Source organism: Neofelis nebulosa, chromosome 10 (assembly GCF_028018385.1).
Source record: "Neofelis nebulosa isolate mNeoNeb1 chromosome 10, mNeoNeb1.pri, whole genome shotgun sequence".
In the NCBI taxonomy this organism is placed as follows: domain Eukaryota; kingdom Metazoa; phylum Chordata; class Mammalia; order Carnivora; family Felidae; genus Neofelis; species Neofelis nebulosa.
In genome coordinates, this window is record NC_080791.1 from 108,800,650 (window position 1) to 108,815,276 (window position 14,627).

Genomic DNA, 14,627 nt, shown 5'->3' on the forward strand with positions numbered 1-14,627 from the left:
GTTATTAAGGATTCTCTCTCTAAGTTTATTTTGAGAGAGAGAGAGGGAGCACGAGCGGGGAAGCGGCAGAGAGCACAATCAGCCAGTGACCTAACAAAGATTTTTTTTTAAATTTATTTATTTTGAGAGAGAAAGAGAGCACGGGTGGGGGGAGGGGAAGGGAGAGAGGGAGAGAGAGAATCACAAGCAGGCTCTGCCCTGTCAGCACGGAGCCCAATGCGGTGCCTGAACCCCTGAATTGTGAGATCATTGACCCAAGTCAAAGTCAAGAGCTGAATGCTTAACCAAGTGAGCCACCCAGGTGCCTCAACCTAACAAAGATTTTTAAAAAGTGTTTATTTTGAGAGGGCGAGAGAGGGAGGGAGACTCGCAAGCAGGCTCCGAGATGTCAATGCAGAGCCCACAACGGGACCCCATGTCCTGAACCATGAGATCATGACCTGGGCCGAAATCAAGAGCTGGACGCTTAACCAACTGAGCCACCTAGGCACCCCAGTTATTAAGAACTTTCAAAAAAAAAAAAAAAAAAAAAAAAGAACTTTCAAGATGGCAACAACCGAATGCTAAACTAAGTGTGGGACCCTCTTCAGCTCTGGGCCCTGTGTAACTGCACAGGTCACATCCCCATGAAATTGACCCTGCTTAGGATCCAGGAAAACACATTTCCTGAGAGATGCCAAGAAGGAATTCTTGCACGGAAACGCTAGGTGTGAAAGCAGAAGGATGCGGCCCAGTGACTACTGTAGGCTTCCTACTGCTTTAGAGGGAATCCCCTAGAGGGGCACCTGGGTGGCTCAGTCAGTTAAGCCTCTGACTTCGGCTCAGGTCACGATCTCGTGGTTTGTGAGTTCGAGCCCCGCGTCGGGCTCTGTGCTGACGGCTCAGAGCCTGCTTCGGATTCTATGTCTCTCCATCTCTCCGCCCCTCCCCTGCTCATGCTCTGTGTCACTCTGTCTCTCAATAATAAATAAACGTTAAAAAAAAATTTTTTTAAGGGAATCCCCTAGAGAACAAAGCCAACCCACTGGGTTGGTGGCCTGGAGAGATGGAATAAACCTGGGTGCCTGGTGGTGTCATCTTTGAGCCACTGGGCCAAGCAGTCTTGGGGCTGCTCCACCTCCAAGGAGGTAAGATATTTGGCTTATTAAAGCAGTTTACTCTTGGTTTTCTGTTATTCACAACCGAGAGTATCCAACTAATGCACGTCCTAAAGAAATTTCCTTTCTCCTCCTTGCAGCACCCCCTGGTTCCCCTCCAGAGGCTATCTTCCTCACCAAATAAATACAAGCTCATAGTTTTTTTATAATTTTCTTTCATTTTTATTTAAACTTTTCTACCTTTAAAATTTTTTTTTAAATGTTATTTATTTTGTGAGACAGAGAGAGAGAGAGAGAGAGAGTCAGAGCACGAGCTGGGGAGGGGCAGAGAGAGACAGAGAGGGAGACACAGAATCCAAAGCAAGCTCCAGGCTCTGAGCTGTCAGCACAGAGCCTGACGCGGGGCTCGAACATGGGATTTCTCTCTCCCTCTCTCTCCCCCTCCCCAACTCATGCTGTCTCAGTCTCTCTCAAAATAAATAAACTTAAAATTTTTTAAAAAGAATCAATGTTTTTATTTCTTTTTTCCTTTGTCCATTTGTTTTGTTTCTTTTTTTTTTTTCAACGTTTTTAATTTATTTTTGGGACAGAGAGAGACAGAGCATGAATGGGGGAGGGGCAGAGAGAGAGGGAGACACAGAATCGGAAACAGGCTCCAGGCTCCGAGCCATCAGCCCAGAGCCTGATGCGGGGCTCGAACTCACGGACCGCCAGATCATGACCTGGCTGAAGTCGGACGCTTAACCGACTGCGCCACCCAGGCGCCCCCATTTGTTTCTTAAACTCCACGGGTGAAATCATACGGCTATTTGTCTTTCTCTGACTTATTTCACTTAGCATCACACTCTAGCTCTATCTGTGTTGTTGCAAATAGCAAGCTTTCATTCTTTTTCATGGCTAAGTAATATTCCATTGCATGTTTGTACCCCATCTTCTTTATTCATTCATTTATCTCTTCATTCGGGTCTCAGGTCACATGTCATCTCGTGCAGTGGCCATCCTGGCTGCCTCAACGGCCATTTCTTCCTCTCCCTGCTGGCCACAGGCATTGGCTGAGGCAGAGACACGTGCCCCATAACGGTTCACTCTGAGGGAATCCCACGGCCGGGGAAGACATTTTTCTCCTTGAACATGGCCTGGGACACATGTAGGTCCTAGAGCTGGGGGCAGCTGTCCTGTGATCACGAGAAGAGCCCACCCTAATGTAGGAGGAAGGTAACCACGAGGAGGCTGGAGTGGAAAGACAGAAACTTCGTTGTTGGTGATATGTCGATTTCTCAGACGAAGCCATCCTGAAGCCCTGCATGCCTTTGGGGCCACGCGGACCAAGAAAAAAGGCACTGCGTGACTCTGGGGCCTAGCAATCTTGACTGACAGCCCTTTAGAGAGGTCCGCACTGACCGGCACCTCACTCCCCACCGGATCACAGTTTTATCATCGACACTGCACTTACCACTACCCAAGGGGATTATTTTTATTTTCTTTTGCTAACTGTTCATGTCCAACCCACTAGAATAGGGGCCTCATCTGTTTTCATGCAAGTTGCTCCTGCGGGCTGCGGCACACAGGTGGTGCTCAATTAATGTTGTTGAATGCCCGATGCCCTGTTCGCCAACTGTTTCTTTTCTCCTTTTTTCTTTGCTGTTGCCGTCCTCACTTCCCGGAATGTCCCCCAAGTCCCTTCTCTTGCTAACACTTGCTCATCCTCTAAACTGTAGGTCAAACATCAGATGCTCTGAGATCCCTCCCTGGATCTGTCTCCTCTGAGCTTAGGTTTCCTTCCCATCTTACGAGACTAATCACTCTCTGCAGTAAATGTCAGTCTGCATCTCTGGCTCCCTGGAGAAATCATGTGCTTAATCCATTTGACAGGTTTTAAAGGAATGCCTCCTGTAACCCAGGCACTATTCTAGAAGCTAGGAGCATAGCGCTGGACAAAACAATACAAATACTGTGTTCATGGATCCTACATTCTAGTGAGGGAAAGACAGTACTGAGTAAATAAGGAAAATATATGGCTCAATGGCTGGTGAAAATTCTATGCAGGACAATGAAGTAAGGAGCGGGGAGATGAGGCGGGTGGGGGATGGGCAGGCTTAACTGAGGAGGTCAGAGGTGGCCTCACTGGGAAGGTGACATGTGAGCAAAGGCTTGAATGAGGTGAGGACTAAGCCAAGTGGATAAAAGGAGAGAAAGTGTTGCAGGAAAGAAACAGCAAAGGACCAGAGAAAGGAACTTCCTATGTTCTGGAAACACAGGGAGGCCCGTGTGGGTAGAATGTAGTGAGTCGCAGAGGAGAATGGAGAGAGAAGCGGCAGATGGTAATGGACTGGATTTATACAGGGATTTGGGGTTTTACTCTGAGTAAATGACGAACCACTGGTGGATTCTGATCATCACGGTGACACGGTGTGAGTTATATTTTCAAACGATCCCTCTCGTTCCTGGGTATGAGGCTTGTGCAACAGTTCTGGGAGGCGATGGCAGTAGCTCGCCCCAGGCTGGCAGTGGTGAAGGCAGAGAGAAGTGGTACAGCCTCAAGTATTTGCTGGTGGACTGAATGTGAGAGAAGTCAAGTCCGATGACTTCAAGGTTCTTGGTCTGAGAAGCCGGATGGATAAAATTTTCACTGACAGGGACAAGAAAGAGAGTGGGAGGAGACCGTTAGGACGAAGACCAGGAGTTTGTTTTTGGATATGACCCCTAGACATCCAGGCAGAGATGCTGAACGGGCAGCGAGAGCGGAGTTGGGGAAGAGATCTAAGCTGAAGATACAAGTTTGAGAAACCTCAGCATGTGAATGTTATGTAAAGCCACGAAGTCCAGGACTGAACCTGGGGCCTGTGAACATTTAACGGTCACGGACAGAAAGAGGAACTAGCAGAGGAGATAAGGGGCAGCCACGGAAGTTGGATGGGAACCAGGAGGGTCTGGTATCCTGGAAACAAGGGAAAGAGTGTTTCAAGGACTGGAGAATGACCAACCATGCCAAATACCATTCACGAGAGGACCAAGAAGCAGCCATGGGATTACCATGGGGGTCACGGGTGACTTTGACAAGGCGGCAGGGACTGAAACTCTGCTGTGATCCATAGCTGGCCCTGGATAAACATTTTTTTTAAGTTTATTTATTTTTTTAGAGAGAGAGAACGCACATGCAAGTGGGGGAGGAGCAGAGAAAGAAGGGGAGAGAGAGAATCCCAAGCAGGCTCCACACTGTCGGCACAGAGATGGAACCCACCAACCCATGAGATTATGACCTGAGCCGAAATCACGAGTCAGATGCTTAACCGACTGAGCCACCCAGACGCCCCAATTTTAAATACATTTTTTATCTATACCTCTCTTTTTCCTCCCAATCCTCAAGACTGTAAGCTCCATGAGGTCGGTTTCTTTCACACATTCGCTAACGTATTACAGGCTCCTAGAGTAGTGCCTGGCAGATGCTACGGGATCACTAAATATCTGTTGATTCTATGAATGATTAATACATTACATTTAAAATTAGAAAACTAATATACAAAAGAATATGCCTACAAATCTGAATCCCCATCTCTAAGGAAGTACGTCCACAAGCGGCCAGGCACTGAGGTCCCTTAGCGGTCCCGCCCACTTCTCCAGCCTCCCAATCCCCCAGACCCGCCCCCGGCGCCCAGCAGGCTGTGTCCCTGCCGGCGACGCCTCCCGCTGCCACGAGGAGACGCTCGAGCCCGGGCGTCCTGGAAGCACAAACCTAGTCCCACGTGACCCGCGCCGTAACCACGTGATCGGCGTCGCACCCGGTGGGCGTCACGTGACGGACTCAGCTTTCCTCCAATCGTTGTGCGCCTTTCGGGGATTCCACCTAGGACCCAGGCCTTCATTAAAAACACCCCACTCTCCCGCCAGCCAAACGGGACGCCTGCCTGCTTCCAGCTGGATAGCGGTGTCTCTTAAATGTCTTCTTCTAAAGCGGCTTCAGGAGGCGCGGGCCTACAGCGCGATCGGTCCCGGAAGTGACGTCTCCCATTGGGGCCGGAAGTGGCAGTGGAGGGAGGGAAGATGGCGGAGGTGGTGAGTCCGGTGCCCGGGGCGGGGCGGAGGGAGCCAGGGGAGGTGGGTAGAACCCGAGGCCCCCCAGTAGCCGACCCTGGCGCCGCGCTGTCTCCCCAGGGGGAGATAATCGAGGGCTGCCGCCTGCCCGTGCTTCGGCGGAACCAGGACAACGAAGATGAGTGGCGTGAGTGACGTCGGGAGGCGGGGCTAAGGAACCTGAGGGCGAGGGGCGGGAGGGAGTCAACCGAACCCTCGGGAGGGGGTGGGGCCTCTGTAATCCTGGGGCGGGCGGGGCGCAGATACCCAGGAGGGGCGTGGCTCTCAGCCGTTCGGAGACGGACAGGGCGGGGCCTGGAGAGGGGGCGGCACTTGGTGACTAAAAAGGGGTTTGGGCGAAGGCTTCCAAGTGCTGGGGATCCAGTCTGGGGGTGGAGATCAGGTCTTAGGAGGGTGGATCCTCATCGCCTGGCTCGTCTAAGGCTCCTGCCTGTGCTGTTCCCACAGCCTTGGCCGAGATCCTGAGTGTGAAGGACATCAGTGGCCGCAAGCTTTTCTACGTTCATTATATTGACTGTGAGTTCTAGGTTGGGGTGAGGTAGGGCTGCAGGGTGGGGTTGGGAGGCAGCCTCTGGCATTCCTTCCTGAGCCATCCCCACTGCTACAGTCAACAAACGCCTGGATGAATGGGTGACCCACGAGCGGCTGGACCTAAAGAAGATCCAGTTCCCCAAGAAAGAGGCCAAGACCCCCACCAAGAACGGACTTCCTGGGTCCCGCCCCGGCTCTCCAGAGAGAGAGGTGGTGAGTAGGTCCCGTGCTTCACCTTTTTTCTCCTGCCTCCTACTTTTCTCATCTCTTGGCCTCAGGGGCTCCTGGATGGGTAGGAGTCCACACCCTTCCACTCTGGCTTCAGCTTGCAAAGGATGGGGGGGCAAATTGCAGATGTAGCTTCCAGAGTCCAGTAGCTATTCCTATGTCCTTGAGAGGGCAGAGGGTGGGGTTTGATCACTCCACGCTGAGGGGCCCCTACTCCCCTTCCCCATCCCACAACCATCCCCACCCCAGAGGAAGACCCTGGACCTATCTCTACAGCCGGCCTCCGCCCAGGCCAGCGGGAAGACCTTGCCAATCCCGGTCCAGATCACACTCCGCTTCAACCTGCCCAAGGAGCGGGAGGCCATTCCCGGTGGCGAGCCTGACCAGCCGCTCTCCTCCAGCTCCTGCCTGCAGCCCAACCACCGCTCAACGGTACCCTCAGCAATTCCAGGGACCTTGCTTTCCTCTTAGGTCCCACCTTCTCTACCTTCTGACCCACCTTTCTTGGTTTCTCTCTGCAGAAACGGAAGGTGGAGGTGGTTTCACCAGCAACTCCAGTGCCCAGCGAGACAGCGCCAGCCTCAGTTTTTCCTCAGGTAAGTTCCCCAAACCCTCGTTTTCTTTTTCGCTTCTCCCCTCTGGCGGCCTGCTTTCACGCTCATCTCACAGCCACCTTTTCCGTTCCTACAATTTCACCTGCAGAATGGATCCGCCCGTAGGGCAGTGGCAGCTCAGCCGGGACGGAAGCGAAAATCAAATTGCTTGGGCACTGATGAGGTAGGTCTGGGGAGGAGGAAAGCTGGGTGAAAAGGAGGGGACACAGGCAGGGTGGAGAGTTCAGTGATTGGCTTAAAAATAAATAAGAGGTTGGGGGGCACAGCCGCTTGAGCGTCTGACTTCTGCTCAGGTCATGGTCTCCCAGTGAGTTCAAGCCCGCCTCGGGCTCTATGCTGACAGTTCAGAGTCTGGATCCTGCTTTGGATTCTGTGTCTCCTCTCTGTGCCCCTCCCGTGCTCATGCTCTGTCTTTGTCTGTTTCTCGATAATAAATGTTAAAAAAAATTTTTTTTTAATGAATAAATAAGAGGTTGTAGGCAGTGAAGGATCTAGGTAGGGTTATGAGCCAGGCAGAGCTGGTCCAGATCAGTCACTGGGTGATCTTTTTCAAACTACAATTGAAAACTTTCCTAGTTTCCTTTTCTTTTCCTGGAAAGTGCTGAATATAGTACCACGCTACCCCATAGGGTTGTTGTTAGGCTTGAACAAGGAAAGCTATGGAAGGGTTACGCGAGCTGTGTCCTGTAACCTGGTGTTCTCCACTGGCCCTGGGCAGGACTCCCAGGACAGCTCAGATGGAATACCGTCGGCTCCACGCATGACTGGCAGCTTGGTGTCTGACCGCAGCCACGACGACATCGTTACCCGGATGAAGAACATCGAGTGTATCGAGCTGGGCCGGCACCGCCTGAAGCCGTGGTACTTCTCCCCGTACCCACAGGAGCTGACCACATTGCCCGTCCTCTACCTCTGCGAGTTCTGCCTCAAATACGGCCGTAGCCTGAAGTGTCTGCAGCGTCACTTGGTATGAGGGGTCCCAGGAGGCTGCCTGCCTGCTGCCCTCCACCCTGCCCCTGCCTCTGATCCTCCTGTCTTCCTCAGACCAAGTGTGACCTGCGACATCCTCCGGGCAATGAGATTTACCGCAAGGGCACCATCTCTTTCTTTGAGATTGATGGACGTAAGAACAAGGTCTGTGGCTCAGGGGCAGTGGGGAGCCATTGGCACTGGTGGTGTAGGGGGGAGTTAAATGAGCAGCTTCTCCTGCTCAGGAACACACTGAGCAGTCTGATCAGCAGATTAGTTTATCCCATTTTTATGGAGTTCCTGCCGTAGGGCGGGTGTGGGGAGGTATAAAGATGACCAGTAACTAGACAAAGGCTCTAAGTGTTCACAGTCTGGAAAAAACAGATTTGCCAGTATCTTCAGATTCCAGGGATAAGTGTCATGAAACAAAGGGCGGGGGTGGGGGTGGGGGGGCTCAGGACCCAGAGGAGATGGCCAGCAGAACTTCACAGAGGAGGTCATCTTTGATCCTTGACACAAGGGTAAGGTGGGTAAGGGAGTCACAAGCAGTAGGGTCCTGAAGGGTAGGCCTGGACGTACAGGTGGTGTGAGGGCTCAAGACCATTTGGGCTGAAAGGCAGAGAGCATGAGGCAAGGTTGTTGTAAGAAGCAGAGCTCAGGTGGTGAGAATAAGGTCAGTTGGGGGAGGAGTAGGGGTCACTGCAGGTTTGGGCTTCAAACCTGCCTCAGTCTGTGGCTGCGGGAAGGAAGGAGTAATCTGGAGGGACCGTTAGGAATGTGAGGTCATTCCCAGGGCAGAGAGGGCAGTGAGGGAGAAGCATCTTGAAGGGCAGGTGAGAGCTCTGGCTTGGGTGCTGGGGAAGCTTGCAGGAAAGAGGCTTTAGCCGCTGTTTTTTGTGGTTAAATGTGGATTTAGGCCTCCAGATGGCAGTGCCCAGCAGGTGGTTAAAAAGCCACATCTGGTATGCAGGAGGAAAACGTGTATAGAGGTAAAGCAGCAAGATTAATCATTTTGCTGGGCAACCCCGAAGGCTGTTCCCTTTCAGTTTCAGAACACCTAATCTCCATTGTAGGATAGGAGGTCAGCCTCCAGTAGGTGTGACTGCGGGCCAGAGAGTGTTGTGGTTTTGGACAGGTAGATTCCTAGGACCATCACCTGGGTAGAGCTGCTCATAAGCCGTGGCAGTCTGCCTTCCTGGAAACACGCTGCAATTTGTTGACCGTTGTCAACTACAGCAGAGGGCAGTGGAAGCCCCCTGGGCGAGACTTAGGTGGAGGTATGGGGCCCGGGGGTAAGCCCGCCCAGCCCACCAGCAAGGCAGGTGGTCAGGCACCATCGTGGAGCTGGTATATGGGCTCAGCACTGAGAAGTCGCTCTGCCTGAGTGGCAGGGACAGCCTGACCGATTGAATGGATCAGACCCCAGGGAGGAAGGCTCATCACCTATCAGCCTCGGGTAAAGAAACTAAGTGACTACATTTAAGACTGGGTGCCCAGAATGGTGACAGGCCTTTTCCTTTGCAGAGTTATTCCCAGAACCTGTGTCTCCTGGCCAAGTGTTTTCTCGACCATAAGACATTGTACTATGACACAGATCCCTTCCTCTTCTATGTCATGACGGAGTATGACTGTAAGGGCTTCCACATCGTGGGCTACTTCTCCAAGGTGAGCGCTCACCTGGATCCTCTCTCGGCCCTGCCCTGAGCTGTGTCCCCCTCCTCACTCACCCACCCCTGCTTTCTAGGAAAAGGAATCCACGGAAGACTACAACGTGGCCTGCATCCTGACCCTGCCTCCCTACCAGCGCCGGGGCTACGGCAAGCTGCTGATCGAGTTCAGTGAGTACCTGTGCCCTCGGCCAGGGGCTGGGGTTGGGTACTGGCGCGCCCGGCACCAGTGCCCCTGTTGTGCCTCCCTCTTAGACATGCCAGGCTACTGTCAGCCCTGCTGTGCAGCCCCATCACCAGGGGAGCTGGCCAGAAATAAAGATGAGACCCTCCTGAGGTTCTCTTCCATTCTCAGCGTGACTGCCCTGCTCGTTTGTTAGGTTCTCAGACCCTCACTCCTCCTTGGCTAAGGTTCTAAGCACCACCCAACTTTCCCCAAATCTGACTCATAGGCTCCTGCCGAGGGCCACGGGCAGAGGCCAGGTGAGCCACTGTTGTTTATCTGTCTGGTTCTGTGCCGTCATACAAGTTCCTAGGTGAGGACCGGTGCCTCCGTTGCCCCAGTTGTTGCCTGAGCCTTGCAGACAGATGATCAGAATGTCATCAAACATCAAAATGGTGTTAACTCAGCAAATTTTTGTGTGGATTTGGCCTCTGCTTCTTGGATTCAGGCAGATCAGTCTCTTTAAAGCCCAAAAGGGACTCTGTCCCTCGTAATACATGAACTCTTCCCTGTTCCTCCAACTGCAAGGCCCCCTTCTGCTTCCCAGTATCTTATCTCCACTCCATTCAACTCTCTACTCACTGAATCCTTGGGATAACCAAGCTCTGACCTGGGAGACAGGAGGGAGCATTAGCTGTTTGGTGAAGACACAGAGGCTTGACTTAATCCAGGTCGTGGTCCATTTGAGGAATTTTATTAGTAGAATGATGCTGGATGGTGGCACATCCCCAGGAAGCCCTCTGTCTGGTAGAGCAGGCAGATACTTAAAATGCATCGAAGCTTGGGAGCTCAGACCTCAGTGGAGACAGGTTATGGTCAAGGTCACCAAGAATGTGCTCAGTTCTCCCCAGCAGGAGCAGACCGGTGCACCACAAGCACCCATTCCAGGCAGTTCTTGAGGACAGGTGGAAGTTCACTGGGGAGGGGCCAGGAGTTCCCTGCAGCCAAGGAGGTGGTGAGTGTGGCCTCCAGTTGATCAGGACTCCACATGCACTGGTGGGCCCAGCAAAGTTGAGTAGAAACCTGGATTCGGCCCTGTTCCCTTCTGTTGCTGCCTTTCTCTAAAGAACCGGCCTCTCTGTCCTTCCCTCCACCAGGCTGCTGGTGGAAGTCACAGAAGATTGGACAAGAGGGTAAGACTGGCAGATAAAGATAGGGAGGAGTGGGGCAGAAAGGGCCATGGCCCAACATAGTTGATGACTGAGGGCGAAGGGCTTTTACAAGTAATGGGGACGCCCCAGACCCTGAGGAAGAAGGAGAATGAAGATTCTGCCAGGAGACCTGAAGCCACACAGGCTTTTGCAGCAGCTGAGGGGCTCGCTGGAAACTGTCTGCCAGTACCCAGTAGTCAGCAGGGTAGAGGAGGACAGAGCAGTCAGAGGGGGGAGGGGAGGAGGGAGTCCCTGGAGAGATCAGGTTACCTGCTGAAGAATGACCTGACCTGGGGGGTGCATTGGCGCTGCTCTCCTTGCTTTACCTCCTTTCTTTTTTTTTTAATGTTTATTTTTGAGAGAGAGAGAGAGAGAGAGAGAACACGCGTGTGTGCCACGTGCCGTGCACACACTGGGGAGGGGCAGAGAGAGGGAAGGAGGATCCAAAGCAGGTTCCATGCTGACGGGAGAGTGCTTGATATGGGGCTCAGACCGGCAAACCGCGAGATCATGACCCAACCCGAAGTCAGACGTTCAACCAACCAAGCCACCCAGGCACCTCTCTCCTTGCTTCGTGTCAGCACCTAGCTAGGCCTAACCTGGTCCTGGAGCACTGATGGCCCTCAGGTAGCAACTAGGGGGGCTGATTTGACTATAAATCCAAGGACCCTCAGGCCTAGACGAGAGGCGGGGTCTGCCTTCCCTCCTCACATACCCCAGCAGAGAGAGTCTGGAATGATGAAAATCAGAGGCACTTTCTTTTCCTAAGACATTTTCTCTGCATTCCCCGCCCCCTGCTCTGCCTATAAGCCCTCACTGGCTCCTGAGTATCCCTCCTAGTTGACTGTGGCTTCTACCCTAGGTCCCGCCACAGCAGAGTGTCAAGAGTGAATGCTCATTAGTTCTTTACGGGGAAACTGAGACACCACAGACAAGCCCCTTATGCCAGGTCACAGAACGACCACCTGGCAGGGCCAAGATGGGGCCCCGGCAGTCTACTTCCATAACCCACGCTCTGAAACACTGGTCGCACAAAGCTGTGACCGCTTACGCACCCCTTCCTGCTCTGTTGCCGTAGGCTATGAACTCTCCAAAGTGGAAGGGAAAACAGGGACCCCTGAGAAGCCCCTCTCAGACCTTGGCCTCCTATCCTACCGGAGCTACTGGTCCCAGACCATCCTGGAGATCCTGATGGGGCTGAAGTCAGAGAGTGGGGAGAGGCCGCAAATCACCATCAAGTGAGCCTGGCCCTACCTACCCCCGGGGGTGCATGGCATGCCCTGTCCTCACTCCTGGGGTTCCTGGGAGGCTTGGGGCAGAGACGAAGGTCCCCAGAGAACCTGATCTTTGCCCTCCCACAGCGAGATCAGTGAAATCACCAGCATCAAGAAGGAGGATGTCATCTCCACTCTACAGTACCTCAACCTCATCAATTACTACAAGGTAGGGGCTGGCAGGGGGAGACAGGTTTGTGTAGGGCTGCAGAGCACGTGTCCCACGTGGGCTGACCCCACCCCCCATCTCCCCTCCAGGGCCAGTATATCCTCACACTGTCGGAGGACATCGTCGATGGGCATGAACGAGCTATGCTCAAGCGTCTCCTTCGGATCGACTCCAAGTGTCTGCACTTCACTCCCAAGGACTGGAGCAAGAGGGGAAAGTGGTGACCAGGCACTGTCCACAGCAGTGGCAACAAAAGCACGCGGGGCTGACAGCACATCCCACCCCTTCCAGGGTCCCCAGGAGGCATACCAAGGGAGGTGGGGCTGAGGACAGCTCCATAAAGAGAGGACGGTCCTCATAGGGCCTGGGCCGGCTGGGGCCCAGCACCAAGGCAAGCTCGGGGCTCAGGTCAACTCCAAGATCAGCTGACCGCAGGTCTGGGCCTGCTAGGAACCGGGGACCGGAGGGAGCCAGGCAGCTGTGTACAGTGACATGGGGGGGTGGGTGCACTCTGTACAGAGGACTAGTGGCTGTAAAAATTTCTTTTGTAAAGTAGGAGTTGGGGGGAGGGTGGGTACTGGCTGCAAAATTCTGGCCTCTCTTGCCCTCACTGCTCCTTGGCAATAAATTGTTTCTATAGGCCAGAGCCACGAAAGTTTCTTGTGGGACAAAGGGCAGTGCCAGCTCAGGGGCTCCAAGGTGCCCACAGACTCACAGGTGCTGTGAAAAGCTCATTTATTTGGGGTGATGGAATCAGCTGGCTCCAAAGTGAAGAGCTGGTTTACTGGGGTGCAGGGACCAGTGGCTTTCAATTTCAGGTTCCGGTTCTCAGTCCTCAGGCACCTGTGCGTGAATCTGCAACAGGAGTCACCTCTACCACTGGAGTTTTGACATGTCGTGACTGGGCGGCCCACCTACTCTGGGAGGGACCCAGCTACTCAGAATGACAGCCCCTTCTAGACAGGTCAGAGGTTAGGTGGGGAAGCCACGCTGCCCCTGATCATCCAGTCCCCCATTCAGACCCAGGCTCCACCTGTCCCATTGTGCTCCCCCGCCCCGAAGCCCCAAATCCACTGCGGGGGCAAGATTCTGGAAAACCTAGGCAATAAGCTTGAAGTCAGAGAGGAACGGACGGGGCCTGGAAGAGGGCACATCCATCTACTCACCGCGGCAGCGAGACTGGGCCAGGTTAGGGCCCCGCGCACTTTGGCATCCGGACCGGGGATGGTCTCCAGGCCCCACAGCGTGAAGCCACTGAAACGAGCGGTGGCTCCAATGAAGCGGTCCTGGGGAGGGAGCTCGGCTGAACATTGGGGCCACCGCTCCCGCCCGCAGCCCCCCTCCAGCCCTATCCCCCGCCCCCGTGCTCACAAAGTCCCGCTCCAGCGCCTCTGGGGGTTCCACCAGCTCCTGCTGCTCTTGCTCGTTGTCATTCGACGAACCCTCCGAGGAGCCCTTCCCCACCACCACCTCTCCCTTTTCTTCCATCACGTAGCCCACGAGGCCGGGCGGCACCACCACCTCCTCGCCGCGTAGTTTGCGGCCCCGAAACGACACTTCCAGTCCTGTAGGAGACAGGCGCGGGGCCTCAGTGAGGGCCTGATTCAGGCCTAGTGGGGCAGCCTCCCTGGGGCCCTCCCGCCATCGCCAGTGGACCACGATCCCCAGGAGCCCTTGAGCCGCTCCTCGCCGAGAAGAGAGGGGCGCGGGCGCGGGGGCTGCCGGGAGCTGTAGTCCGGTCGTGAGTGCTCACCGTCGGGACCCTGGCGGATGGCTGGGGTGAAGAAGCGCCCCACGGGGGCAGGCCGGCTAACCAGAACCTCGCAGGGCAGAAGGTGCAACGTGGCGGGAGGTGCGTCGCGCAGCGTGCCGGGGCGCAAGTGGATTCGGCATTTCTCGACGGCCGCTTCGTCGCTGCTCTCCATCCTCGGCCGCGATTCTGCCACTCGCCGGCTAAGGCCAAAGCTGGCGCGTAAAGCACGCGGAGCCTGTCGGGAGGCCGGAGACGGTCAGCGCAGAGCCTCCTGGGAGGCGTAGTCCTTCCTTGAGGCTCCTCTGCGAGCCCTGTGTCTCTGTGTTAAAGTCCCAGCCATATTTTTTCTTGAAAATGTTTTTCAGTGGTACGTTATTGTTGCAAAAAATGAAAACTATTTCGAAAAGTATTCTTTTCATGTCATCGGTAAGAAGAGTTGTTTGTTTTACTGGGGACATCAGCCTTCCTCAAATGTGTTGAAGATGTTTTAATCTGAGTTTGTGGTTTGTTTTCCCAACTGTGACATGTTTTGGTTTTTTTTTTTTGTAAATTTATCAACCTTTTCCTCTTATGTCTTTTTTGTGTTCGCAATATTTGTTTTTTTAGTTTCCTAACTCTTCCGTAATGTTTATTTGTTCAGATGCCCAACTTAGATATGTTTTGACGTTATTTCATACCACAAGTATGTGCAAAACTGGTAATTAAGGTTAAAACTGCAGTTAATGTATAGATTTGAGAAAGTGAAACACACCTCCAGACACCCAGGTGTTGGCGGTGGTATTCTGTTAAACATGAACAATTTCACAGAACATCAGCATTAAACAAAGTTATTCTGTGATGTGAGGGATCAAGGTAAAAA

General features: G+C 53.5%; 2 protein-coding genes and 1 long non-coding RNA gene across 7 annotated transcripts; 1 reads left to right on the top strand and 2 right to left on the bottom strand.

Annotated features, from left to right (window-relative positions):
• Window positions 1–1,873: 1,873 nt before the first annotated feature.
• Window positions 1,874–7,284, bottom strand: LOC131488162 (uncharacterized). Its single transcript, XR_009250096.1, has 3 exons — window positions 6,448–7,284; window positions 4,831–6,110; window positions 1,874–3,726 (listed from the first exon to the last, which is right to left on the bottom strand). It is a non-coding gene; the product is annotated as an uncharacterized LOC131488162 (long non-coding RNA).
• On the top strand, window positions 5,036–12,661 carry KAT5 (lysine acetyltransferase 5). 5 transcript variants are annotated; one of them, XM_058689671.1, is made up of 14 exons: window positions 5,036–5,150; window positions 5,250–5,316; window positions 5,637–5,705; window positions 5,797–5,933; window positions 6,225–6,380; window positions 6,470–6,544; window positions 6,651–6,725; window positions 7,281–7,529; window positions 7,607–7,696; window positions 9,056–9,196; window positions 9,276–9,369; window positions 11,651–11,810; window positions 11,934–12,015; window positions 12,105–12,661. In XM_058689671.1, exons 1-14 carry the CDS (start codon window positions 5,139–5,141, stop codon window positions 12,237–12,239), a joined length of 1,542 nt encoding a protein of 513 aa, XP_058545654.1. In that variant the 5' UTR covers window positions 5,036–5,138; the 3' UTR covers window positions 12,240–12,661. The 5 variants fall into 5 exon arrangements, with proteins under 5 accessions (XP_058545654.1, XP_058545657.1, XP_058545656.1 ...); XM_058689674.1 differs by lacking the exon at window positions 6,225–6,380; XM_058689670.1 differs by having other exon boundaries at window positions 5,124–5,316.
• A 72-nt stretch (window positions 12,662–12,733) lies between these two features.
• Window positions 12,734–14,010, bottom strand: RNASEH2C (ribonuclease H2 subunit C). The gene is made up of 4 exons (XM_058689676.1): window positions 13,769–14,010; window positions 13,387–13,580; window positions 13,182–13,301; window positions 12,734–12,870 (listed from the first exon to the last, which is right to left on the bottom strand). The coding sequence occupies exons 1-4, from the start codon at window positions 13,938–13,940 to the stop codon at window positions 12,844–12,846; spliced, it is 513 nt and encodes a 170-aa protein (XP_058545659.1). The 5' UTR covers window positions 13,941–14,010; the 3' UTR covers window positions 12,734–12,843.
• Window positions 14,011–14,627: the final 617 nt, after the last annotated feature.

Coding starts and splice junctions, on each gene's coding strand:
- KAT5 (XM_058689670.1), top strand. CDS start 5,139: ATGGCGGAGGTGGTGAGTCCGGTGCCCGGGGCGGGGCGGAGGGAGCCA. Junction 5,706..5,796: donor CTACGTTCATTATATTGACT/GTGAGTTCTAGG, acceptor CCACTGCTACAG/TCAACAAACGCCTGGATGAA. Junction 7,530..7,606: donor AGTGTCTGCAGCGTCACTTG/GTATGAGGGGTC, acceptor TGTCTTCCTCAG/ACCAAGTGTGACCTGCGACA.
- RNASEH2C (XM_058689676.1), bottom strand. CDS start 13,940: ATGGAGAGCAGCGACGAAGCGGCCGTCGAGAAATGCCGAATCCACTTG. Junction 13,581..13,768: donor CATCCGCCAGGGTCCCGACG/GTGAGCACTCAC, acceptor TGTCTCCTACAG/GACTGGAAGTGTCGTTTCGG. Junction 13,302..13,386: donor AGGCGCTGGAGCGGGACTTT/GTGAGCACGGGG, acceptor CTCCCTCCCCAG/GACCGCTTCATTGGAGCCAC.